The 25,603-nt window shown below is 31.4% G+C and overlaps 2 protein-coding genes across 3 annotated transcripts; one reads left to right on the top strand and one right to left on the bottom strand.

Moving 5' to 3' along the window:
• Positions 1-9,290: 9,290 nt before the first annotated feature.
• LOC140058343 (uncharacterized) lies at positions 9,291-10,442 on the top strand. The gene has a single exon (XM_072103906.1). The coding sequence runs from the start codon at positions 9,291-9,293 to the stop codon at positions 10,440-10,442; it is 1,152 nt and encodes a 383-aa protein (XP_071960007.1).
• A 2,862-nt stretch (positions 10,443-13,304) lies between these two features.
• LOC140059025 (sortilin-like) lies at positions 13,305-25,518 on the bottom strand. Of its 2 annotated transcripts, none has more exons than XM_072104837.1 (21): positions 25,197-25,518; positions 24,889-24,951; positions 24,577-24,641; positions 24,304-24,403; positions 23,846-24,019; positions 23,406-23,544; positions 23,247-23,309; positions 22,827-22,903; positions 21,523-21,606; positions 20,737-20,797; positions 20,491-20,564; positions 20,090-20,266; positions 19,735-19,840; positions 19,145-19,310; positions 18,638-18,822; positions 17,508-17,694; positions 16,982-17,098; positions 16,637-16,742; positions 16,402-16,520; positions 15,917-16,031; positions 13,305-15,543 (listed from the first exon to the last, which is right to left on the bottom strand). In XM_072104837.1, the coding sequence occupies exons 1-21, from the start codon at positions 25,509-25,511 to the stop codon at positions 15,529-15,531; spliced, it is 2,508 nt and encodes an 835-aa protein (XP_071960938.1). In that variant the 5' UTR covers positions 25,512-25,518; the 3' UTR covers positions 13,305-15,528. The 2 variants fall into 2 exon arrangements, with proteins under 2 accessions (XP_071960938.1, XP_071960939.1); XM_072104838.1 differs by having other exon boundaries at positions 22,833-22,903.
• Positions 25,519-25,603: the final 85 nt, after the last annotated feature.

Genomic DNA, 25,603 nt, shown 5'->3' with positions numbered 1-25,603 from the left:
CCTTGCAATTTTGAGAAATGATAAAATGATGCCTCGCATTTTTTGATGATGGTAAAACGATGCCTCGCATAAATGTCTGACTTGCCTCGCATGCCTTCCCTGCCTCGCACTTTGTTACTAGGCCTACCCATCTGATATTGTTTAGCCCTGTTCATTATTTAAAAAGTGATCTATGCATTTTGGATATTGCATAGTTACATAAGATGTCCAGGTATAGGCTACATAGTTAAAATTAAAATCAGGGTTCATTGATCGTACGTCCTCTGTCTGGATTTTGAAGCCATACTATTTAGGCCTAGACCTAGCCTAGGCCTAGTAGTAAGTAGTAGTAGGTAGGGAAGATGATGATGTTTAATTTAACTCCTCCACCCCATCCCCGACCCCATCCCCGACCCCATCACCCCACAACTCGATTTTAGTTTTAAATAATTGCTTTAAATTAAATCATTTTGTTTAATAAATCGCATAATTGTTCTGTTATTTATTTGATAATTTAGTACCTACCTGTACCAATGACAAAAACATGGCATTTATTAACGCCCAGGCGATTCAAATTTCATTCCCGTCTATGTACCGCGTGATCATAGAATGTTGTAGACGTGACCAACATAAAATCAATAATTAAATCGATAATATTTGAGCGAGAACTCAAGAGGGCGTTTAATGTAATAACATGTTTATGTAATTCATTTTTAAATGTATAGGCTATTTGTACAGTGACAAACTGCAGCCAATAAAAGTACAAAAATGTCCACATTTTAAATGTAAACAAAATACATAGGAGGCCAAGATAAAACACACACTATTGTGAGCTGCCGTCAAATGTAGACTAATTATATCAATACAGAGATGGTGGAGTGTTTTCACTAATTTATTTTACAGGTTACTTTTTTTTTAAATATAGGGCCTATGATTTATAAAACAAATTGGTTACCCATAGGCCTAAACACTTTTTTGCCACACTTATACACACAAATGGAAATTTAGATAAAACAATATGTGTGTTTGGTAGGCATATTAAACATGGGTATATTTGTTGAATGGTACTAACAAATATTATTGAAAGACAAATTAAATGATAAACACCAACATAAATATTAGATCGTCATAAAAAGAACTACCGAAACCTATCAATTAAAAGGTATAATAACAATCAGAACATAACGTTAGGGTTTTTATATAAAACTCAAGGCTATACTTACATAATTTGGTTAAAATATTATTAGTTGTGTTAAAGTTATATATTGTCCCCCTGATAATAATTATTTTTTGTTGTTGAATATGCCATTTTAATGTCACATAGGGCTAGTTATTGACTTGGATCGAAAAAAAAATTATTTACTAGAAAAAACTATAATTTAAAGCAAGACATTTTCAAATTTACTGGAGTTTTTTTGGTTGAATTTAACCGTTTATTTTGTCTTTTTTATAATTGAAAACATTATTTTTTAAAGGTTTTTTTTATATGGAAGTGATTAACTTCATTAAAACTGCAAAATTGCCTATTCAAAGTAATTTTTCATGTTTTTGGAGGACAATACATCTTTAATTGGTATTATGAATGCGCATCTTTTATGATATAAATGACGTAAGATGCCGGGCATCTTTTGATATGTTTCTCTTCATTAGGCATAATTGATATTATTACAAAATATGAATAATTGTTCTAGTCAAACTGTGGACATATTATTGGTCGATGCCATTCGTAACTGATGGGTTTTAAACATTCTAAAGATTCTCGTGAATACTTGATTAACTTAGAACTATAGATTTGTTAAGTATAAGGCGTATATTATCAGAGTATAATAATAATGTTCCGTTAATTAGTCCAAATTATTAAATTGAATGATAATTAAGTTTATTTAAGCGGTATTATATTGTAAGATTCAGCATTGAATCGAAATCGTCACCCTTTCACACTCTTCGTATTAACACTCGATTGAAATACACTTTATAGTTCACATTTAGGATATTAAATATTACACTATGTCATAATATCACTATATACTTCCTTGCGGCGGATTATTTCCGTAAAATTCACCTTCACTACTGATCTGGTTACCAAGAGTTAATATATTTATGATCGGTCTACTTTCATGCCCGCCCTCTACCATAGGTCTATAACGTAGTAGGCCTACATGAAATGATTTTTAATGTTAAAAACTATTGTTTTTAAAGTAAATACACTTTTGACTAACGGGAATGTGTAGCTTATGAACACCTTTTTCGATAGAGTTCAATTGAACTACATAATGTTAAATATAAGTTAAGTTGTTTAATTGGTATTATGAATGCGCGCATCTTTTATGATATAAATGACGTAAGATTCATGCCAATTCGCAGTGAAAGTTGAAAGAAATTGATAAAAGTTTCTGTTGATTTAACTTCAGAGAAGGCTTGGTTTACAGATTTGTTAATAATGCGCAGATTAAAGTATTATTAGAGTATATATTCCGATAATTAGTTCAAATTATTAAATTGAATGACAATTAAGTTTAATTAAGCGGTATTAAGTTGTCAGAGTCAGCATTGAATCGAAATCGTCACCTTTCTAATACCATGTTGAACAAACGATTGAAGTATACTTGTTTACAGACGGCTTGGCCACATACACTTGAGACCACAATATGTTTTCACTTTATCAAAAATAAGTTGTGAATTTTCACGACCTAAATTACCAAATTCATATTTTATTTTTCATATGCTAATGAAAGGAGAACTTGACACCCCTAATTAAATATGTTTGATTGATCTGATATCAATGTTGATTTGAGGTTGATTATCTAATATCTTGGTTCAACACCTCTTAACAAGACACGGTACTTAAGACATGGCCAGCCACATGTTATGGATAACGGGATACACTATTAGAGATTCTATATTTTAACAATATCAAGTTTTTCAAATCCAAAATGAAAAAAAAATGTCTAAATCCGACTGATAATCGCAGTCTATGCCTCAAATACCGTGTAGAATCGAACGCTAAATAACCGATAGAGTTGTAGGGTTTACACTATCTAAAGGCCTATTTACACAGACGAGCAGCAACGGTAAGTGGAAAACCGCGTAGCTTGTTGTCCCACGTAGAATCTGTATCTATTCTGAGCGGTGTGTGTAAATGGTCATAAGGAATAACATAGATTCTATATTGTTATTACCGTTGCTGCTCGTCTGTGTAAATAGGCCTTTAAATTGTGTATTGTAAACCCTACAACTGTATCAGTGATTTAGCGGTCGATTCAGCACGGTATTTGAAGCATAGACTGCGAGTATCATGCGGATTTAGTGATTCTTTTTCCATTTTGGACTACATTACTTTTACCATGGTTTGACTACAATGGTAATGATGTCAATTTTGTGAATTACCTAAATATCTATACTTTCAACTACTATCTATAGCTAGTATACTTAATGTGCTGAAGCATTTTTTCACATTTAATGGCGATTTAAATAAAAGTGATTTAGTTATATTTTACTAAAGTAAATGCTAAAACCTTAATCGAACATTTAAGTCGCAATTATTAAAGAAACGGTTGTTGCAATTGACGTCCAACTAAAATGGTCAATTACAGATTAATGCTGAGCTATCAATACTTATCGTTTTAACCTACACCTCAATATTTAATTACGCCCATCTTCAAACTAAGTGTAGTCAATTAAGTATCGGAATCGATCATAGAGATGAATCGATTAAATGCGTTTTAACGGTAGCATTTTAGACTAATTGTGTGTGTTTAGCAGTCATTAGACTGTGTTTAGTCATCCATAACTCATTGTGATCAAAGTGTACGTACTGTTGCTTTACTGCGATACATTTTTTTCAGTGACGTAACAGTTTACGTAATTGCGCGTACAAACATGGATACTTTATTATCAACTTTAGTACGCGCGCGTCAACTTTGTGTCTTTTTGTGGTGCCAATGAAGAATCATCAAGCTGTTTCTAAGCTATAGTGAGCATCTGGTAGGCCAAGTCAAGCTTACGTTATAGAAGATAAAAAGTGTTTTGTTCGAGTCAGAATTAATTGGCTATATTTGTAAAATGTCTAGTATTGAGTTGGAAGTTAACTGGTACTTGAGATAAGCCTAAAGCCTTGAATCTTTGTACCTATAATAAAGTTAAATACGCCTTTTGTCGATTTCAAAAATCGACATTACAATTGTTATGTATTACTTGATAAATTGTGTTGATAAACAATAGCATTATCCCAATTACTTGGTTTTATTTTTATTTGTTCGCACACTTTGAATTGAAAGGAATGTCTTGAAGAGGATGGGTGATTGCAGTGTCCATGGACAGACACTTAGTAGGCCTACTTAAACAACAAACTATGCTTTATGTCTTTATTTCAAGCATCGATCACAGGTCATTTTTGAGCAGCTTTTTATCCAACGAAGATTCAATCCGGTTCACATGCGATAGATTCGTTTTGGAACAATTATACTTTAATTGCTCTCCTCGATACGTACGCATGCTTGAGGGTTGACTTGCATTGTATGTTCTTTTCTTAGACCCCCTTCACACTAGTCTTTATTCAAGATAGACAAATAATTAACACGGGATTAAGTCGCTTGAACTGGGATCTGTTTAGTAATAATCGCTTAATGATTGTTCGTTTCAACAACGTTTGTTGAATATAAAAGAAGCAATTGACATCCACAAAACAATCCATTATTAGTATTCCAATACAAAAAAAAATCAAAATTTGCAATCTTGTATTACTTGACGGGGTCCTGTAGCGATCGTCCTTGCTATAGTGGCTAAATCATTGATTATTATGAAATGTGCATTTAATAATATAGTGTCTCCCACTGATTCTAGTATCATTGTCATTAGTAGCATACATGTGTTAATAGCTGGAAAAGTGTACACATTTTAATATGTAATGATTGCGCTGGAAACATGTGAATATATTATATTACCCTGCCTGTACAGATAGAATGTTGAATAGAAAATTATTTTTTTTTCTTCTTTCCCTTTTCATGGAATTTATTCAAATCAAGTATATGGGCCATTGGTCCTAATACAAAACATAATAGATTATAACTTAAAATAATTATTTCTTCTTTCAAAATCAAAGTCGACATGTTTTCCTAAATTATAAGTTTGTGTTTGAAAGTAATTAAGCCTGAACATAGGCCTATATAGGCCTAGTTTGTTAATAGAATTGTAAGCATTACGCGTACATTAGGCATAAGAGTGTATATTTATTTTTATATTATTTCAAATCCACTGACAGGGATAACAATATCAAAACAATGCCCAGTATACAGTAGGCCTATACAAAATGTATTTTTATTTTTATATTATTTCAAATAAATGGATATAGATAACATGTACAGTCAATGAGTTGACAGTTATTTTAATACTCCTACATGTACACGTATTTCTAATAATTATTATTCTTGGTTTTGGTGAATTGAATAAGTTACAAAATTATAACATTACACAAAATGGCCTATTTTAAAAGCTTGATTTTATTCATCTTTGTTTTCATGTTTTAGGAGCCAATACATCTTTACCCAATTTTACCGAGGCCTACGTAAGTCACTTATTATTTATTTTATTATTATTTCGTTAAATGATCGTGATAATATTATTGAAATAAAGATTGATTGACCTTAATACTAAGCGTAAGTGTTAAAGCTGTGTCGAGGTGAAGCATATTACATTCTGTTGTCACTTGTCTTTGTTATCCATGGAGGTTAAACGACAGATAATACGACAGTCATTCTAAGGTGTAAAGTTATCAATCAAACTATTTACGCCAATCATCAATAAATGAACACGCAACCACGCCGAGCGCAGAAATTACGCTTAACGCAGGTTGCGCGTTTAAATGCGCGCGATTTGTGACGTATTTCCGTAAAACGTCATACATAATTATCTTTCGAAAAGTATCGATGCAAAGAAGCTCTGCTCAAAAGTAGCAGACTATTAAAATAGTACATCATAACTACTACCCAGCACTTACGAAATTATCGTGTTTTTACAAAATGTTTAAGTAAATTTCGATAGTCTTCAAAATGATGAGTCCTTGTCAGAGTATCGTGTAGTTTCTTGTGACAATTGCAGAGATATTACAGTGTTTTAAAGTGGTTTAATTTTCGGATAATAGCTCGGCAATTTTAATCGAAGGCCTTAATATGTTCTCTAGATACCATAATTACAGTTAATTTATATTTAAACACACGCGATTTAAGAAAGAATAAATGTACACCATAATGCCTGAAAATGTTTGATAGGGTGGAGGTTTTAAATAACAAAACAATAAAATGTGATGTGCCCAAATAGGGTAGTGATAGGCCCAAATATGGTAGTGATATGACATCATCATGTCCATGAGCACATCACATTTTTTCACATAAAGTTTGATAGTGTAGACCTAGCCTAAAGTATACGAGCGCTTGCGTTATTGTTCAGATCTATCATTTTATCATACAAGAAGTCAGTATTTGACCGGTCGTTCCTCTGTCGCTGACTATCCTACACCAGTGTAGGCCTATTTAGATTTATTTCTAGAGTATCTCTATAGTTAAAGTATATTCTTTTTTGTATAAAAATGGACAATAATTAGCAAGTGTGACATTATTTTTAATGACCGGCCAACAACACAGTGTTAATTGAGTCCCAATTGACCCTCTACATTGTCACAATGTCGTTATTAATGATGCACGCAAGCATTTTTCAATGAAAGCGCTACACTAATTAACAAAAACTGATTCAATTAAAAATAAAGAATATTATGTTTTTGCTCATTTTGAAAAGGGGTAGGCTACTACATCAACAGACGAGCCTATACCGCGTACACACTCACACAATAACATATATAGATATTTAAAAGTGTCCCTTAAGTGTCTTCGCTCACAGTTGGTGTCGTCCAACCGTTACAATATTTCTCTGTATTCTCATTAAAACGAAAATATATGTTGTGTAATAGCCCAATTAAAAGACCATCTACTGATGTACAGCATTAAGGTGTGAATTGGCTAGATACTACTGTTGGCCATTTACGTACTTATTTAACAATCGCCACAAAAAAGGTGCTACAATCATTAGCAACTAATCAATAAAAAGAGTTAGCACTATTGCTTTGAGAATATTAATTTAGTCTGTACTTAATTTAGTTGGAGATTTAGTACTAGGCTTACCTTAAAAATATTAATATAGTCTGGACTTAATTTAGTTCGAGATTTAGTACTAGGCTTAACTTAAGAATATTAATTTAGTCTGTACTTAATTTAGTTCGAGATTTAGTACTAGACTTAACCTAACAATATTAATTTAGTCTGTACTTAATTTAGTTTGAGATTTAGTACTAGGCTTACCTTAAGAATATTAATTTAGTCTTTACTTCTTAATTTATTTCGAGATTTAGTACTAGGCTTGACTTAAGAATTTTAATTTAGTCTGTACTTGTTAATTTAGTTCGAGATTTAGCAATAGGCCTATACCTTAAAAATATCAATTTAGTCTGTACTTGTAATTTAGTTCCTGAGTTATCACTAGGCCTATGCCTTTGGAATATTAAAATAACCGTTACCATCCTATTTATTTTATTGTGAACATTGCGGTTATTAAAAATTGTCCATCTTTTGTGCCTGTTATACAAAAAAAATCTCTTATACATTGGTTTAAAAATTATGTTTGTGAATGCATGTCGTTCGCTCTGTAATGTTGTGATTTTTAAAGTTTGAGTAAAGAAATAAAATTAGGCCTATACATTTTCCTTTTATATTAACATTGTAATTTATTTTTTAAATCTACTTTCAAAATTATTATTTTTATTTTATTTAAATTATTATATTCACTTGAACACTGGCTTGTTTATACATTCAATTAAGTTCTTGATGATTATAAACCCGTTAGTTTATAATCACAAGTTTTTTCTTGGTAAAATCGTGTCCCTTTTAAAAAATCTTTACTTACATTAAACTAGATAATTATAAGCTATTAGTGGCAATTTTAGTTGTGACACCTTTGGTAATAAAATGCATACAATCGCCTTGTATACACGTTCAATTGCTTCACTAGCCTGTTGTAAAGTTCATCTAAACTTCTTTATGCCATTTCACGGGTTTTAAACTCGGACAAAACTTCTCATAATTTGTGAAACTAGACTCATTAGGACTCTTTCTCCGTTGACACCGTTTAATGAGGCTCATAGGCTGTCTTCAATAGCATGTAAACAAATTGTTTTCAATGCTCCTCCCAAATGGTAGAACTGAAAGGCCTTAAATTGTACTAATTGTTGACGGTTTGTTAAGACTCTGCTCCCCGCAGTCTTTCTTCCAAATCCAACTATGCTCATCTATTGTTTTCAATTGAGTTTTCTAACTCAATGAAATGTCAGTCAATTTAATGTAGGTTTAAGCTTTTGTCAGATAGCACGGATTGGTAGAAACTTTGTATTGAACAATTTAACCTAACACTTTGACTAAATGATCATCAAGTCTCATTATGTTCAGAATGCATGAGCTATATCTATATCTCGCATCACTACAGCCACTCTCTCTCTCCTCACTCTGATATGTGCGTCGTACAACGCGTAGCAACCGTCATCATTTTCCTGCGATATGATTGGCTACCGGAGAATGATATTTTTGCTTATTGGTAACACAAATGAAAACTGACTGCAACTGTGTCTTAGAACTGAATCTGAGTGTGTCATTGTAAACGTCCTTATCTTCAATTTGGAGTCATCAATATTTTAGTTTGGTCGTCAATTTTTTATCATCATATCATCAAACATCAAAGGTGGGTACTTCTTTTAGTTTTATATATTTTATTAACTTATTTTCTGCGTACGTTTGCCTATTCATAGAAAAATACTACCGAATTTTAGAATGTAATTGTTATTATATAGCGGTAACTCAAACGAATAAGCATTATTACAATAGAAAATATACATATTTGTAGAGTTAAAAGTGTTGGTAAATAAAATATTTGTTTCACTAAGATTTAAAATTAGCAGAAAATTAATCAACTAAATATTAAATTATTTATTAAAAATATTAAACGAAATAATGTGTTTGTGATGTTCGTTTGCTTTTGTTTTTTGGGCGATTTTCTATATTTTCTTCTAGTTTTAAAAATACGTTATTATTTTGTAAAAAAAAATCAATTCAAAAATGTCTATTTATTCAGTGATTCAGTAGATATATGTATTGTATAAATTGTTTTTTTTATTGTTTGTATTTAGGTTACTGTTGTTGTTAGCGGTAGCTTCGGATAATGCGTCTTGCTATCATAAAGAATACATAGTACCAAGTATTTGAACATCATTAAACATGGCTGCTGTAAAAACCAAACTCTCCTTCTCGATTGATCGTATCATTAACGGGGAAACGAAGAAAGATAGCGACAATAAAAATACCAATTCTTTATCAAATTTACTGACAAGGAACCCGCTAGCAAGTACTGGTCATTCTGGACCAAGAACGTTAGGCTGCTCGAATGGTGTCGTCTCGTATCGTGGCGCATATTCACCTCCCGGAACAGGCGGGTTTTCTCAACACCAGTCCAGTTCAATGGGGTTTGTCTCCTATCCAGTACCTGTGCTAGTTGACACGAACACTCGTCAAGTTGTGAAACCACTCGCTGTACATCTAGGAATCAAACAACAACCGAGAAATCTTCAAAACACGGACATTTCGTTAAAAATGAAGATGGCAAAATCATACAATGATTTCAGATTCGCAAGCATGCAACGTTTAAATTCTTTTCCTCTCCCAGAGACACAGACATCCTATTTCTCAACTTCACCTCAATCATCATCAAGTCTCTCAGATTTAGCGAATGCATACCAGGAAAAAGAATCATCAAGTAAAAAAAGAATTCTGGAAGATAAAAAGGAAAAAGAGAAAAAACAAGACAAGAAATCGAAACATTTTCCTTGCCTAGAATGTGGAAAAGTGTTCAACGCCCATTATAACTTAACCAGGCATATGCCAGTGCATACGGGAGCTAGGCCGTTCATCTGTAAAATATGCGGAAAGGGATTTCGACAGGCGAGTACCCTGTGCCGACACAAGATTATACACACGAACGAAAAACCTCATAAATGTCGTATTTGTTCTAAAGCGTTTAACAGAAGTTCAACGTTAAATACCCATATGCGTATCCACGCTAACTACAAACCGTTCGTTTGTGAGTTTTGTGGCAAAGGTTTTCATCAGAAAGGCAACTATAAGAATCACAAACTGACACACAGCGGTGAAAAACAATTCAAATGCGGTGTCTGTAAAAAGGCGTTCCACCAGGCTTACAATCTTACGTTTCACATGCATACCCACAACGAAAAGAAGCCGTTTACTTGTAATATATGTAATAAGGGATTTTGTAGAAATTTTGACCTAAAGAAACACGTAAGAAAACTTCACGATTCAGCGATATGCGACGATTCTTCAGCAACGGTTTGTCATCTTTCAGAAGATGCATAAAATGATACACATCAAACATGTGATACCTTATAAAAAGAGTTTAATATATATATTAAGTACATTATACTTATACGCGCCCAATAAGTGCGTATTTGGCCATCCGTTACGCACTAATCATGTGACCATCAAAAACATAGTTTAATATATCTGTTTAGATTTATAAATATAAATTATTATTATATATATAATACTGTATATAGCGCTATTATTAAATTACTTAATGTAGTTTGAAATATTGTGTTTGTTATAAAAGAAAGAAAACGTTTTAACAAAGACAAGCGTTTTGTATGCGTTTGTTATAAAAAAAAAAACTATGATAAAAATAGGGAAGCTTAATATTCGTTAATATATACGTTGTACTTGAATTGTTTCGCTGAATATTGTAAAGCTTACCGTACTTTGTATTTTAAAAGTAAAGAACAAATCAACCGACCAGCAGTAGAGAAAAAAAAACTAGACTAAAAATATAATAAAATACAACCGGGATTAAACTCGGAAATTTAGTCTTTTTTCAATAAGCTAAACAAGACTAAAGATTAGTTGTAAATCGACGTGAATAAATATTATTGCTAAAAGCAAATTATCTGTTGTAAGCCTAAGGTAAATATGTATGCTTCTATCAAATATTAAAGAGAACATTAGAACAACAAATAGATGTTTTCTATATCTTCATAATTGTACAGTGTGTTTATACTAAGTAATAATAATGGCGATAAATCAACAAAGCAAAAGGTAGAACAATGTCTGTTGTAAAAACAATACATTATTATTATTATTATTTCAACAGTGTGAAAGGACATTATGATGTCATCAGTTAATCAGGGAATATCTCTAGTTTATTCTGTTATTTTGAAACATAATTATTACCAATACAATCCAACAAAATATTTTCTCGAAATAGAATCACTAAATGTTTCTATTACTCGTATGTCAACAAACACTTCTACGAAACATTCTATTTGAAATATTTTCGTTGCAACTATTTTTTACGAATAATAAAAATTACTTTGATCATCAAAAACGATTTGTACTTTATAGAAAAAAAAACCAGACTAATATTAACTAATTAATGTAATTTGTTGCAATGAAACACACAAACAAGACAAACCGGTGAATTGAGTAACAAAAAAAAAACAATTCATTATTTTTAAGATCTATTACAAACTATTTTAACAATGATACGGTAATACAAACATGACTTATATTTTATGTATTATCTTCAGGCGGGTAAAGGATGGCTCTGAAGATGCCTGCACATGAATTATTTTAACGCTAAACCTTGACGAATAAATGGTGTTTTCGAAAGCTTGCCATTTATTTTTGGCTGTTTTACTTATTATTATTACCCCAGTTTGATTCAGCCATTGATACCAACAACATTGTCATTTTTAGTAATTTGTCTGTGGATTTATAATGTTTATATCTATTATATTTTAGTATTTGAGAGAATATAGCATAACTTGGCTTACTTAGTCCACAACGTCTGTGCCACAACGTCTTCTTAACAACCGGTAAATTTTAGTTAATTATGACTGTCTTTTAATTCATTTCATACTACAGTTGTACCTTTTGGATATCAGTGTAACCTTATATGCCGTTTAATGAGCATTTGTCGACTACAAATCATTAAACCGTTTCAAAATTTCATTACATAATTTGATTTTATTCTGGAATGGAAATGTTAACAACAGATGAACGTATCATGACCATCGCGATCAAAATCACGATATAGATACTAATTTTATTTACCGTAATTATGTTGATTGCTATATGTATGTGTTTATAAATACGAAAGAGTCGGTATAGGTATAGATTATATCCCAAACACATCTGTAACATTTCCACACGCTGAATTGGTTATTTGAAATACAACATTATTTTTTTCAGTATACTTACTGTACGCGCTTGATTATCGCGCGCTTTCATATACTGATGAAACTGACACGATTTTGTGTTCTGGTGTCTTTGAAAAATGTAACATTATGAAATTGTTATAGAGTATACAAAATTCATAGTTTATACCGTGTGTTATTTGCTGAATATCGACTTAAAACGACCTTCATTGCGAATTCAATGTGGTTTGCAGTTATAATACTACTGTCATTGTCTGTACAATGCTCATCATAGTTCTTTATGGTTTCATTTATATTTAGCTATATCTATTTAGACACACAATTACTCTATGCGTTCTAAATTGTTGCATTTTATACGTAATTGCTTTCAATAAATGTGTCCTAATTTATACTAAACCAATTCAGTATATTGTCCATTGTTTGCTGTTAATGTTTGCAAAATATCCTTCTTCGGTAAATGGACTATACGATAAATTAATAGCGGTGTTGGCCTTTACGTAACATCTATTTTAGATTGGCAACAAAAACGTCAACGCATCGTCCAGATTGGCTAGGCCTCTTGAAGTAGATTATTAGCATTATGTAACGGGGACTTGTTGATGTCTAAGTGTCCTTTTGGTATCTTTTAACGTAAACATGCGTAAGATTTCGGAAACTGTAAAAGCGCACAATGATTTAAAGAGAAAAAATTTTGCTATTTTATCTACGATATTGATAAAAATTAAAGCGAGTGTGACATGGTTTACTAAAAACGGCATTCAATTATCAGGGCAACGAAATTATAAATAACAAGATGAAGTCTTTCTTTTAATGTATTTGGTATTCACTGATTCGGATATCACGCAACGCATTTTCTTTTCGCGTCGTAACGACGTTGGTTGACGCCATAGGGAGCCGCGCCACGACGCGCCCGACTTTTTAAGAATGTACGCGCATACTCATCATGTTTTATACGCGCGTTTAACTTCTGCGTCTTCAAGGCGGTATTTACTTAAATAAGTAAGGTACACAATACAACATAACAAATGGTTTAAAGCGAAATTTAATTGCAGATTTTACATTAAATAATTACTAAAACAATAAAGTAATAGTGCATATCAAGTTATGACTCGTGGAATGGTACAAGTATTATAAGTAAAAGTGATAACATAGTTTAATATTCTTTGACTGCAAAAATTGTGTTTAAATATAAATATCAACTCCATCCAATATTTGTGTAGTACATTTTATAACGACTTTTGCGTCAGATATTATCTAAAACAAATATTATTAAACTTAAATATTTTAGTTTAATGTATTTGTATTTGCAAATTAGCATTTTTTAGACAAGTCAAAAATAAATGAAAACATTTAATTACATTTAAGAATAATATACTTAATATTCTGTGTAGTGTAATATTTAAAATATCTATAATTCTAAACAAAATATTTAAACATCTAAAAACAATAATAAACTGAGGTAATAAATAAAAAGTTATAATCAATATTTTCCAAATAAAAGATTTGTTTTCGTATCCTCGCACACTTGGCATGGCTATAATATGCAATCATTAAATTGAATAATGCCTCACATTGTATAAATACTCTTAACTATATACATTTGTCAATTCATTTTCTTCTATACACATAATAATAATAATAATAAAAATCATATTTTCTTTCTGCTTTTGCTATGAATATTCTTATATTTATATAAAAAAGAAAAATAGTCTCCAAACTTAAAATGATATCTTATTTTTAAATAATGACAACAAAAACGTTTTTAGTTAACTTGATCTAAATATTTAAATCAATAAAAAATAACAGATAACTAACATAGAAACTAAAAAGAAATGTTTACTTTAAAATGGAAGACAACGTGATATTTCAAGAATTACAAAAAAGATTACACAGTTTTGTTTTTACAGTATTAAGGTATGACACAATCATGGTGAAAATACACAAATATTTAATTCCTCCAAATACAACATTTTATATCTAGAGGGCAGTGTTTGTGAAATAATAGTTTGGAAAAAACATTAATATTTTGTTCAGAGTTGCATAAGTATAGAAAAGAATAGTATTTCCTATTATAATCAAATGAAACAGTAAACAAAACTTAAATAATGTGTCTAAGGTAAATCATACTAATAACTTAAAATTATAACAATAAGAAAACAAAAGTGGTACAAATAATGTGATATTTAACGCCATCCACCTAATTCTTTTACCTATTTGAAAATTTGGCGTCATTGGTGATCATGTGGAGTAAACAAATACTAACCTATAATAATATAATAACTCTATATCTATACTTCATCATCCTAATTATTAAGTTAAATAAATATCCACAACTATAAATTAGTAACTTGTTATAAAACACTATACATGAAATAGGTAATTAATTCAAAAAATGAAAATGTTACAATAAATATTGCCTTTGAAATTTTATATAGGGAGCTTTCTATTTACTGTAGGACCATACTCCCATAAAAGGTTCAACCATGCATGTCTGATAACAGAATCAAAGATTGTCACCTGGACCACTAATCGACCAAAGTGGGTCAGACGACTTGGAACAAAAATTCGAAACCAAACATATGTGAATAGTTCATCCATATCAGGTCATAGGTCGTTGAAAAAGCTCCCTAATCACTTTACTAAATTTAAACGGTTTAATTGCACATAAGCTTAATCACTGTACTAATTCATTTTAAATGTTTTGATTATACACGCAAGGCAATTGGGTGCAATATTATTTATTTTTCCGATTACATAAATATAATTTGTAAAGAAATGTGTTATTAGTAAGGTCAGTGTTATCAAACAAGAAAAAAGGGACTGATTAAATTTAATATTTTTACAAATCAGTCTCTAATAACTTAGTTATAAATTAATCTACAACTATTTATCGATAAAATATTAAATTATATTTTAATATAACAGCCAAAAACTGTGTTCAAAATGTAAACAAATTTAAAAGTGCTCAAATTATGTTTCTGAAAATAAACATTTTTGGGAACAGAAATAATGTCCTAGGTAATATTATAAAAGTTTTGTTTTATTTGATATCTGATTAAACAAATATTTTTACAAAAAGTACTAAAAAAAGACTAGTTTGAAATAAAAATCAATGTGCTTCTTGAAAAAACTTACGTAGAGTACTATATTGGGTTTGTGAGACTTAAATACAAAATATATAAAACAAAACAAACTGATTGGCAATCATCTTCATGGCATTAACTTCTCTCTTGTTACGATAACATATCCTAAAATAATATACAAATAGAGATATAAATTGTTAGATTTTATTCTTCTCTAAAATTAATACTTAGATGTATTATAAAAGATAATGGATTCATGTGTAATGTGTTTTATACAGTGACAGTTGTCTTGTAGCATAGTTTGCTAGATGTTACATATATATCAACACCAGTCACCTCCCATAGAGGTTCCTTCATACGTGTCGAGATGCCACCAAACAGTGCTTATTTGTCTCTCCACAATAACATTATAAAATGTATTTATAATAGATATATTGCAAGCAGCATTTAGACACAATATTACAATGTTCTTTATAACATTAAATATATTTTACAATGAGCTTTATGTAAGCCTGCAAATGTTGATAAGAATACTCACATCATCAGATTCATCATGGTAGACATGTGATTCCTCATCCAGATTGAGAGCCTTGTCCAATGCGTTGTCTAACTCGTCCTTTTGTGACAGTTCGGAGTATCGATACATAATGTTTCTGTAACCATAGAGATATAAATCACACAGAGAACACACACCAAACAACACACTAGTGTTCTGATAGGCAGTTACAAAGGGGCATAATAGTAACACATTAGCAAAAATATATAGATACTAATCACTATTCAAAAATAAAAATATATTTATTTTATTAATGCACTACAAATTGTGACCATAAAGCGTGGTTCCCACTAGCGACGCATTGATGCAAAGTGTATTGCGTAATCACAAGTGGGAACCGACGACGCAAAAGTGCTGCAAAACATCGCAGGTTTGATTTCACGCAAACACAATAATTGGAAGAGCATTTTCTTACGTTGCGTAGGTTGCATTAGAATATATTTATAGAATAACTTTATGCTACTAACCTTGTCTTAAAACATGGAAGATCAATGGAATATCTTTTAACATACACATAACCAATACCAATGGCTGCCATGACGACAAACAACAGAATAATAAACACTTTCAAGCCGCCATGTTTAGACTATTTAAATAAAAAATAACAATATTTCATTAAAAAAAATTGTACATTCTACAAAAAATTAGAATTTTTTAAAATAATTTTATTGAAAGGGATCGAATCAAACTACAGATACTAACATTTTCTGTTGCAAGTCGTGTTCCATCACAATTCTCATGCAAGTCTAATAAGTTAGTCTTTGGTCTGAAACCTCCATTACATTTATCGCCAGGTATCAATCTATACCTGCAAGAAGAAAAACAAAATATTAAAGATAATTTGATTTATTATTACACTATTATCAAATTAACACTGGTTCCCTATCTTCTGAAAATATCCCACCAATCTCCTCTGACTAAAATTGTTATAACACGATTAAAATTCTAAAAATACAATTAACCTCCCCTTCCAAAACCAATCTATCAACTTACACTCCCTCAGAGGAGTTGCTAAGCTTACTTAATATTCAATAACAACTACCATACCCTGTTGACACTTCTTTCTCTTCCTCATGCTTCACACAAATATCTATAACTTTGTTTTTAAATTGAGGGTCAAGTTTGCACTGGCCTTGTCCATCTTCTCGTTTAAACCCAAAAGCACTGTAATACAAACAAAACAAAAAAAGATGTAAATCCTTCAGTTGTGTATTTTTGTAGCAAATGCGATGGCTTAATATGATTAAGATAGCGTAAGCAATTGCATTCAGAATATTAGATGTCTAGTTAGAATAACAAAGTACATAATTGACACCTGCGCTTAAAGCTCAGTCTTATTGGCTCTTCTCAGTATAGTACAAGATGTTAGAGTGAACTTGAATCAAGCACATACAAAAATGACTATGTTCAAAGCATAGCTGATTCACTTTCAGTATCGCATTACTTATAAATATTTGTGTATTTTTTGTTTGTGCTGGGAAGACCAATCCTATGTTGATCTATTTGCATTGGTGTCTACTGATGGACTGTACCATCCACGTGTAGACATTTTAAAATGTATAATGGACTGTACCATTCATAGTCATCTTGAGTGCATTCACATTGATCTTGTGTTTGGTAAACTTGATGATCGTAATTTATATCAACGGAACATCGCGCTCCGCGTTTGATTCGTCTAAATGTTTCAAGGTACCCAAGTAAACATCCCTTTTTGCTGTTTTTCTCATGTGGTTTCCAAGTTTCAAAATCATCACTGTTACCTGTAAAGTTTTAAAATATTAGTAACTAGCTATAATAATATGGTAGTGATATGCCCAAATATGGTAGTGATATGCCCAAATATGGTAGTGATATGCCCAAATATGGTACTGATATGCCCAAATATGGTAGTGATATGCCCAAATATGGTAGTGATATGCCCAAATATGGTACTGATATGCCCAAATACGGTAGTGATTTTTTTTCACATAAAGTTTGATAGTGTAGACAGAGCTTTAGAAAGATGTACATAAACGGACTAAAAACAACAAAAAGCGTAGCATTATAAAAAGACAAAATTCAGTTAATTTCACGTCCATCAATATTGTCTGTGGTTTTTATTTATTTATTTATTTCCTTTATTGCATCAAGTAAGCAGTGATGAAGTTGACATAAATATAATAGTAAATATGTAAACACATAGTATAGCACAGTCCAAACAAGTAATACTAAAATATAACATAGTCCACAAATCAGTCTTTCAATGGCCATCATAGTACATCCAGTAACACAAACCAATAGAGGTTCACAATTTGCTTATCATAACTCAGCTACTGATCATTCACCAATCATTGAAAACTCCGTGGAAAGTAATGAAGTTTTTTGTGCGTTGTGTCCGGACTTTGGGGAGGGTGAACGATCTAACGCGTCGGAGCTGATGGTTGTGTGTGGGAGGTTTAGGTAAGAGAGAGTGTAATATATGATCTTCTTTTTTCATTTTATCAAAAATCACTGGTTAGAACACACACAGGTTCAAGTTTGTATTGTACACAGTCAGTTGTAGATACATAATTACAATGGAGTTATGTTTTTGTGTTTCCTTATTATTATGCGTCATATAAATATTAACCATAGTGATCAATATGTATATCAATCATATATATTCAATATAATAATAATAATATCAATCATATATATTAAAATATATCTTTGTATACAACTTACAAGTACTCTCCAAGACTGCTTTAAAATTAATACTGAAAGCATTCCATATCCTTGTCTCCATATCATAGCCCCATATGCTGACATTCAGTGACTTAATGTTAGGCTCTGGTAGAAGGCCAGTGACAGCAATAGGCTCTGATGTGAATACATACTCATTCCAACACTGTCCAGCATCCACAGAATATCTGTTTGAAAGTGGTTAGGTTTAAGTGATTTATTTTAACATTTTCTCATCTGGTGTACTTTTGTACTTGAGGTTGAAAGTTGGCCTTTTTAATTTTTGAGTGGATATAAACTTAGTATAATAGATTTAGTCTTTGTGTTTTTTACTAGGTTTCCTATGTGTGGTCTAGTATGTTGATGTAATGTTGGTATCAGAGAGCTTTCAATTAGTGACGAACTATGACCTCCGCATTGATGTGTCGTCAGCCATGGACATAGAAAACACCAAAAAAGGTAAGCATGTCTCATAAAAACCTAACTTTAAATAATAACAATTGTATTTACTTGATAACGTTAGTGCTTGATTTCTGTGGTACTGCAACAATCAGCGCTCCATAGTTGGTAATCGCATAGTGATGTGGCCCATCTAGTGCTTTGTTCCAGCTGTACCCTCCATCCTCACTTATGTACACGTCTGGTTCACTTGTATGCAGTTCAGTCCCAAGGTGACCTGTCATTAATTTAAATATATTAATATTATTAAGCTCTGTCTACACTATCAAACTAGTTTGACAAAATAGTGTGATGTTCCCAAATAGGGTAGTGATATTCCCAAATATGGTAGTGATATTAATTATTAATATTATTAAGCCTTATCTCCACTATCAAACTTTATGTGAATAAATGTGATGTGCCGAAATATGGACATGATGATGTCATATAACTACCATATTTGGGTATATCACTACTATATTTATACATACTATACATTTTTGTTGTCAAACTAGTTTGATAGTGTAGACAGAGCTTAAGATAAACTGTTCTTTTTCACTTTATTAAATTATCTTTTTTACTTTATTAAATTATTTAGGAATCCTCTTTAATACATTTTTTCCAAGCATTATTTTGAAACTAATAAACTATGTTGTACATACCATGGACTAAGATCAAGCCAACTGCATTGGGATTACTTAGCGGACCCATCGCCATTGGTACTCCCTGGGACATGCTGTATTTATTGTGAATTTGCAAGTTACAACTCTGAAACAAAATACAATGGAAAATTAGAAATAATAAATTCTACATACGTAGAAAACAATTCAATCTTTAACTCATAAAAATAGTCAACCCATTCAACCTGTGCGCAATTCAGCCAGTAGGCTGCAAGTCACAGGTTATTCCCCCCATTTACATAAACATCCATTATTTGACATACTCATGTATTTTATAAAAGCTTCAGCTTTACAAGATTTTAGATTTTACAAAAAAAGTAATTATATTCAATCTTACTTCATCATCTTCTTTACAAATGATGTCAGAATGTTTGATAACGTTTCTCCATTCAGCGCCGCGATTAAATGTAATTCTTGTACGGATACTTTGATCTGGTAGAATCTGACTGGCTAAGTACACTCCACGAATCGACTTCACACGGTAAAAGTCGGTCACGTCTCCACCATTTGGATACTGAAAGGTTAATAGCAGAATAAGTTGAAATTAAAACAGTTGAATGAAAATTGTGGTACTCAAATATTGAAAACATTTCTTGCTGTGATAATAATATAAATGATGCGTTTGTTTCAATGAAAGTGGAGATGAGAACCACAAGAAAGTTTTAGGTGGGACACAAAGTCTGCCAATCAGTTACAAATTTGTTTTATTTCTATGTTATTTTTTGCTATGTACAATACCAAATGCCTGTCCAATGACTGTGAAAATATAAGGCCATCAGCATCAGATGTGTACAGTTGACCATATCCATTGTCTACAAAATAAGTTAAATACAGTATTGTTTATTTACAAAGGAAAGAGTGAAATTACACTACTCTGATTTACAATAACTAAGATATGTCAACAGCAAATATCTTAGGTCATAGGGATTTCTTAAAATGGCCGCCCACAGTATATCTTTTCAAAGGTATTATGGTTGTACTCACTGCCTGCATCATCAACATGAACAAATATCATTCCTTCAGTAGAATCAAGAACAGAGTAGAACTGAAATTTAAAATAACAAGTTGTTTATGCTGCTGTACAATATCTAATTCTGTGATACTTCTGTAAATGGTGGGTGAGTGGCCGAGCGGTTAAGACAGTGGAACCGTAATTGCGTAGCCATAACATCGGCAGGGGTTCGAGGCTCACTCACTCCATGGTTCTGGTGGTAGAACGAGTCTTCTCGGATAAGGACTATAAACCGTAGGTCCAGTGTACACATCTAGCTCGTGTGCACTTTAAAGAACCTAGTACATCTTTCGAGACGAGTAGGGGGTTACCCCGGTGTATTAGTACATCACAGCCACTGATCACAAACTGGGCCCTCTGGGAGACCAGTCTTTGACTGAAGAGGTTACCCAGTATAAATATAAATTTCAATTCAATTCAATCATGTTGGCGTGGCAAATAGTTGTGTGGTTTCCTATCCTAGAAAGTTGCTGGTAGGAATGTAAATGTTAGGTTTACCAGACACATTTAAGCTACAATACAGTATATCATTCTTTACAACAATCTGTGTTATATTTTAAAGACAGAATGAGTTAGTGTGGCAAATAGTCGTGTGGTTTCTTGAACAATTTCAAAGTTTTTTTCTTTTTTTTGTTCATATCTTTGGAATTTGCTGGTAGGAAATGCAAATATTAGGTTTACCAGACACATGGTTTTAGATCTGCAACTGTACATATAAAATGTTACATCATGTACGTATAAAGGGTAAATATCTTTACCATATCTGCTTTGAGGCTCGGTAAAACAGCTTTGTTCCAACTGTCCCCATCATCTGTTGACACGTAAAGACTTCGAGATTTACTCTTTAGAAAAAATAAACAAAATATTACAAAATTGAATTTATTAACTGTTTCATTTACTATTTTAAAATAGATAAAATCAATTAGAAACCCAAAATGTTTCTTTTCTTTTCATATAATAGTCTGTCTACTAAAACATCACTCCAAACATCACAATAGTTGTCTATTATTTAGAAATATTAATTAATATCTTGTCCCTTCTTATTGATACAGTAAAATAAATATTGTCTATTGTGTGTTCCACAATCATTTGCTAGTTTACACAATTTAGTGTTTGTGTATTAGTATTCAGGCAATATGTGTATTGCTATTTTAGTGTAGTGTGTACATAGTAATCCTATCAGCTTTAATCAAATATGTGTTAAGCACTGTCTACACTATCAAACTAGTTTGACAAAAAGGTGTGATGTGCCAAAATACCATAGTGATATGCCAAAATATGGTAGTGATATGACATCATCATGTCCATATATGGGCACATCACATTTGTTTGTCACATAAAGTCTGACAGTGTAGACAGAGCTTAAAGCCCCATTCCCTACGTTTTTTAGATCTAATTTAAGGTCACAAACTATATTTAATGTAAAAATAATACTATATGGTCCTATTGCGATAACTTTTTTCGTCTTTAAACGGTTAAAAATGTGAAAAATAAATCGATTTTAATAATTATAGCGGCCCGCTATAAATCCCAAAATGCATTGCGCGCGGATTGATATTGTTGTTTTTCACCTGTAATTCGCCCACTTTTCGATCGATCGTGAAGCCAAAACAAATGGAAGACTCCTAACTTTTCAGCGAAAATACCGGGTTTTCCCCAATTTGTATCAACGGAGTCTGGCAAAAATAGAAAGATAATTAATGCAGAAACTATACAACGTCAGGCTAGGTATATAGCTAGCGTACGATGTTCGTACGTTACCGATGTTTACCAGCTAGGCCTACAAAACTAAGCCTAGCTAGGCTAGGCCTGAGACCGTCCACGAGAGGTCGATCGCCGCGAGCTACTTAGGTAGTGCATTGTTTCTCACTTTTTATCATAATTTACCATAAAACGTACATTTAAGACAAGGAATGACATGGTTTAATGTTTTTAAAGTGATATATATGTATTATTTTCCAAAAAACGTCCAAAATTGCAGGGAAGGGGTCTTTAAAATACTGTGTAGGGTTCTCAGTGAGAGAATACACTACAACATGTAGAAAAATACAATTTTTTTTACTTTTACCGATTCATCCTGTACAGATGCAAAAAGAAATTTATCTTGTACTCCAAACGTATGCACACTTGGCAGAATAACTACAAGAAAATGATATTTTGTAATACTCACCATTTATACAGGGAACTTAAACAAAAATACATATTACTTATACTACTGTAGTGGGTAATGTTATTAAACATATGGAAAACATTACTAAAAATATCTATCTCAAATTCCTTTGCAATTATTAAAATTTAAATATGTAGGTGTATATAATGTTTAAATCCTTTAATATAGGTGTATAACTGTAATATTCTAAATCATTTAAATATGTTATACAGGCTAAATACTGTAAAAAATACAAAATGGTAGATATTTAATATGCTAAATTATGTAAATATACAGGTGTGAGCTGAACTATTTTAGATATTATGTTCTTACCTTTAAAGCTTTGTTTGTTACTAACACCAAGTTTGCGTTTTAAAACTAAATCCAGAGAAGTTTCTGAAAATTCACACATAAACAAAATTAGTATAATTTATAGAAAACTAGATAAATATTTTTAATTAATATATTACAATTATTATATCAATTACATACCATCTTTCATTTTATTGTTATCAATAACAATATAAATATTATAATCATCTTCACGCTTTTCTCCCCACCGGAAAGCTGTCACCCAGCTCTCTAATTTAATCCAATTTTTGCCAAAATCAGTTGATAGCCATAATGAGTACTGAAAAGAAAAAAAAAAAAACACATCAAGAAAATAACATTTTAACCCTGATAAAAAACAATTCTACTGTCACATAAGTCCCTCACCCACTAAACTTTGTTTTATTGTCGAGCCAACAGTCTTCTGAGATCCACATGATGAGGAATATTTAATTTATTTTCAGTTAAAGCTGTAGACCTTATAGCGTTATCCTCTTGCTCCCACCATGTCATTTGTATATATGTATTATTCTATCTGATGAATGAGCAACAAATAAAAAACAAATTTAGCAAATAGACCAACTGAGATATGCATTTCATACCTGATCAGTTTTTGAGTGAGCCAAAATATAGTCACTCTTGTGTGGGTGGAATATCAAAGGTCCATCAATGTAAAAAGGTAGTATTTCGGGTTGCACAAAATCTTTTCCTGAATTGTCAGTGATGAAAAGTTCTGTCTTGCTAAAGTCTTCACCAACAAAACCAACGAAAATGATCTACAAAAAACAAAAAAAATCAGTAATTAAAGAAAAAAAAAGTTTCATTCCTGAGGTTTACAGTATTTCAGTGTAATTAAATCATGATTTTTTTTTTATGAAGAATAAATGTTAAATTAATTTGTGAAACTTTTTAATCTTAAGCTCTGTCTACACTATCAAACTTTATGTGACAAAAAAATGTGATGTTCCCAAATATGGTAGTGATATGACATCAGCATGTCGATATATGAGCACATCACATTTTTGTCACATAAAGTTTGATAGTGTAGACAGAGCTTTACTTTTCCTGGATCTGGACTCTTATTGATTCCAAAGTCTGCTCGTATAATAGCATTCTTTATCTCATTGTTCTTGTTTATAAATGTCCTTCCAAAATCATTACTAAGAAAGATGAAAAAAAAATACACATAACATAATATTAATAAAAATCAAAATATTCCCATGAGTCGCTAACTTAATAGAGGAAGTTTGTCAAATTTTTCACTCATACATGCCTTAAGTAGCCTTAACTATTAAAATAGAGCAAGCATTTGTATGTTAAACTTAATACTTACCTTATCCACAAGTTAGAGGGGCCAACAAATATTCCAAAATCCATAGTCGTTAAGGCTAGTAACTCCTGTAAATTAATCAATCTCAGTTTAAAAAAATATATACTGTAGATATCAGTAAACAAACAAGAACTAGATTTCCAATTATTGAAATTATAGCCAACACATTTACCAAAACACTGTTTTTTAAATTGTTGAAAACTTTTGAAGCATAACATAATTAAACAATACAATATTGAGAATAACATAATTATCTAATTACTAAGTAATTAATTTGTTATTATTTATTTATTTTCATAGTCTTGGTTGACTTGCCTCGCCATCTTCTCCCAACCACACAAGTGCGAGATTGAAATTGGAATCGCCACCAAATGTAAACTGAAAAAAGCAAATTTAGAACATGATTGAGAGTAAATAAAAACATAAAACACAACAAATAATTGTAATATATAAATACACTGACAGTATAATTAATAATTTATTGATTTTTATGCCGTGATGTGTTGTTTAAAATTAAAAATTATTGATTTATTGGAAACTGGTTTGACAAAGAAACGCTCACATTACCATTTCACATCTGAATATTTATAATTCATGGTAATATGTTTTATTTTATTACTTACATTTGATTGCTTTTTTAATAGCTTAGCTTTCTCACCAGCCGTCACAGGCTCACAAGAACCATCTGTTGTTCGTCTTGATCGCTGGCCTGAGCTCCGTTTATTTACTTTGACAAACTGCGATTCGTTCGGGCCTGGGCCTATGATGGGCGACTGATCGAATTTTACTACTGGTACATTTTTTATTTTATGTATGAGGTCTAGTTGTTTTTCACTTTGGTATGTTAATGCAGAAACTGTATTCAGCAATAGCCAAATATAAATAAACATGCTAAACCTAAGACTAAAAATCCACGTACGGGAATAAACTGTAGCCATTTTCCTGTTTCCTTCTTCACGGTTCAATGAACATGACCAAGGCATCACAGCGCCCTCTAACGATCTAACATTTTTGTTTGTTTGTTTTTAAA

The sequence above is a fragment of the Antedon mediterranea genome, chromosome 9 (assembly GCF_964355755.1).
Source record: "Antedon mediterranea chromosome 9, ecAntMedi1.1, whole genome shotgun sequence".
Classification (NCBI taxonomy): Eukaryota; Metazoa; Echinodermata; class Crinoidea; order Comatulida; family Antedonidae; genus Antedon; species Antedon mediterranea.
The sequence above is the reverse complement of the archived record's forward strand: the minus strand, read 5'-3'. Positions and strand labels throughout refer to the sequence as shown.

What these genes read in the sequence shown, in the direction of transcription:
- LOC140058343 (XM_072103906.1), top strand. Translation starts at nt 9,291, where the DNA reads ATGGCTGCTGTAAAAACCAAACTCTCCTTCTCGATTGATCGTATCATT.
- LOC140059025 (XM_072104837.1), bottom strand. Translation starts at nt 25,511, where the DNA reads ATGGCTACAGTTTATTCCCGTACGTGGATTTTTAGTCTTAGGTTTAGC. An exon ending in CGAGCCTCAAAGCAGATATG is followed by an intron (nt 20,798 to 21,522) that starts GTAAAGATATTT and finishes TTTAAATTTCAG; the next exon opens with TTCTACTCTGTTCTTGATTC. An exon ending in CTTCCATGTTTTAAGACAAG is followed by an intron (nt 16,032 to 16,401) that starts GTTAGTAGCATA and finishes CTATGGTTACAG; the next exon opens with AAACATTATGTATCGATACT.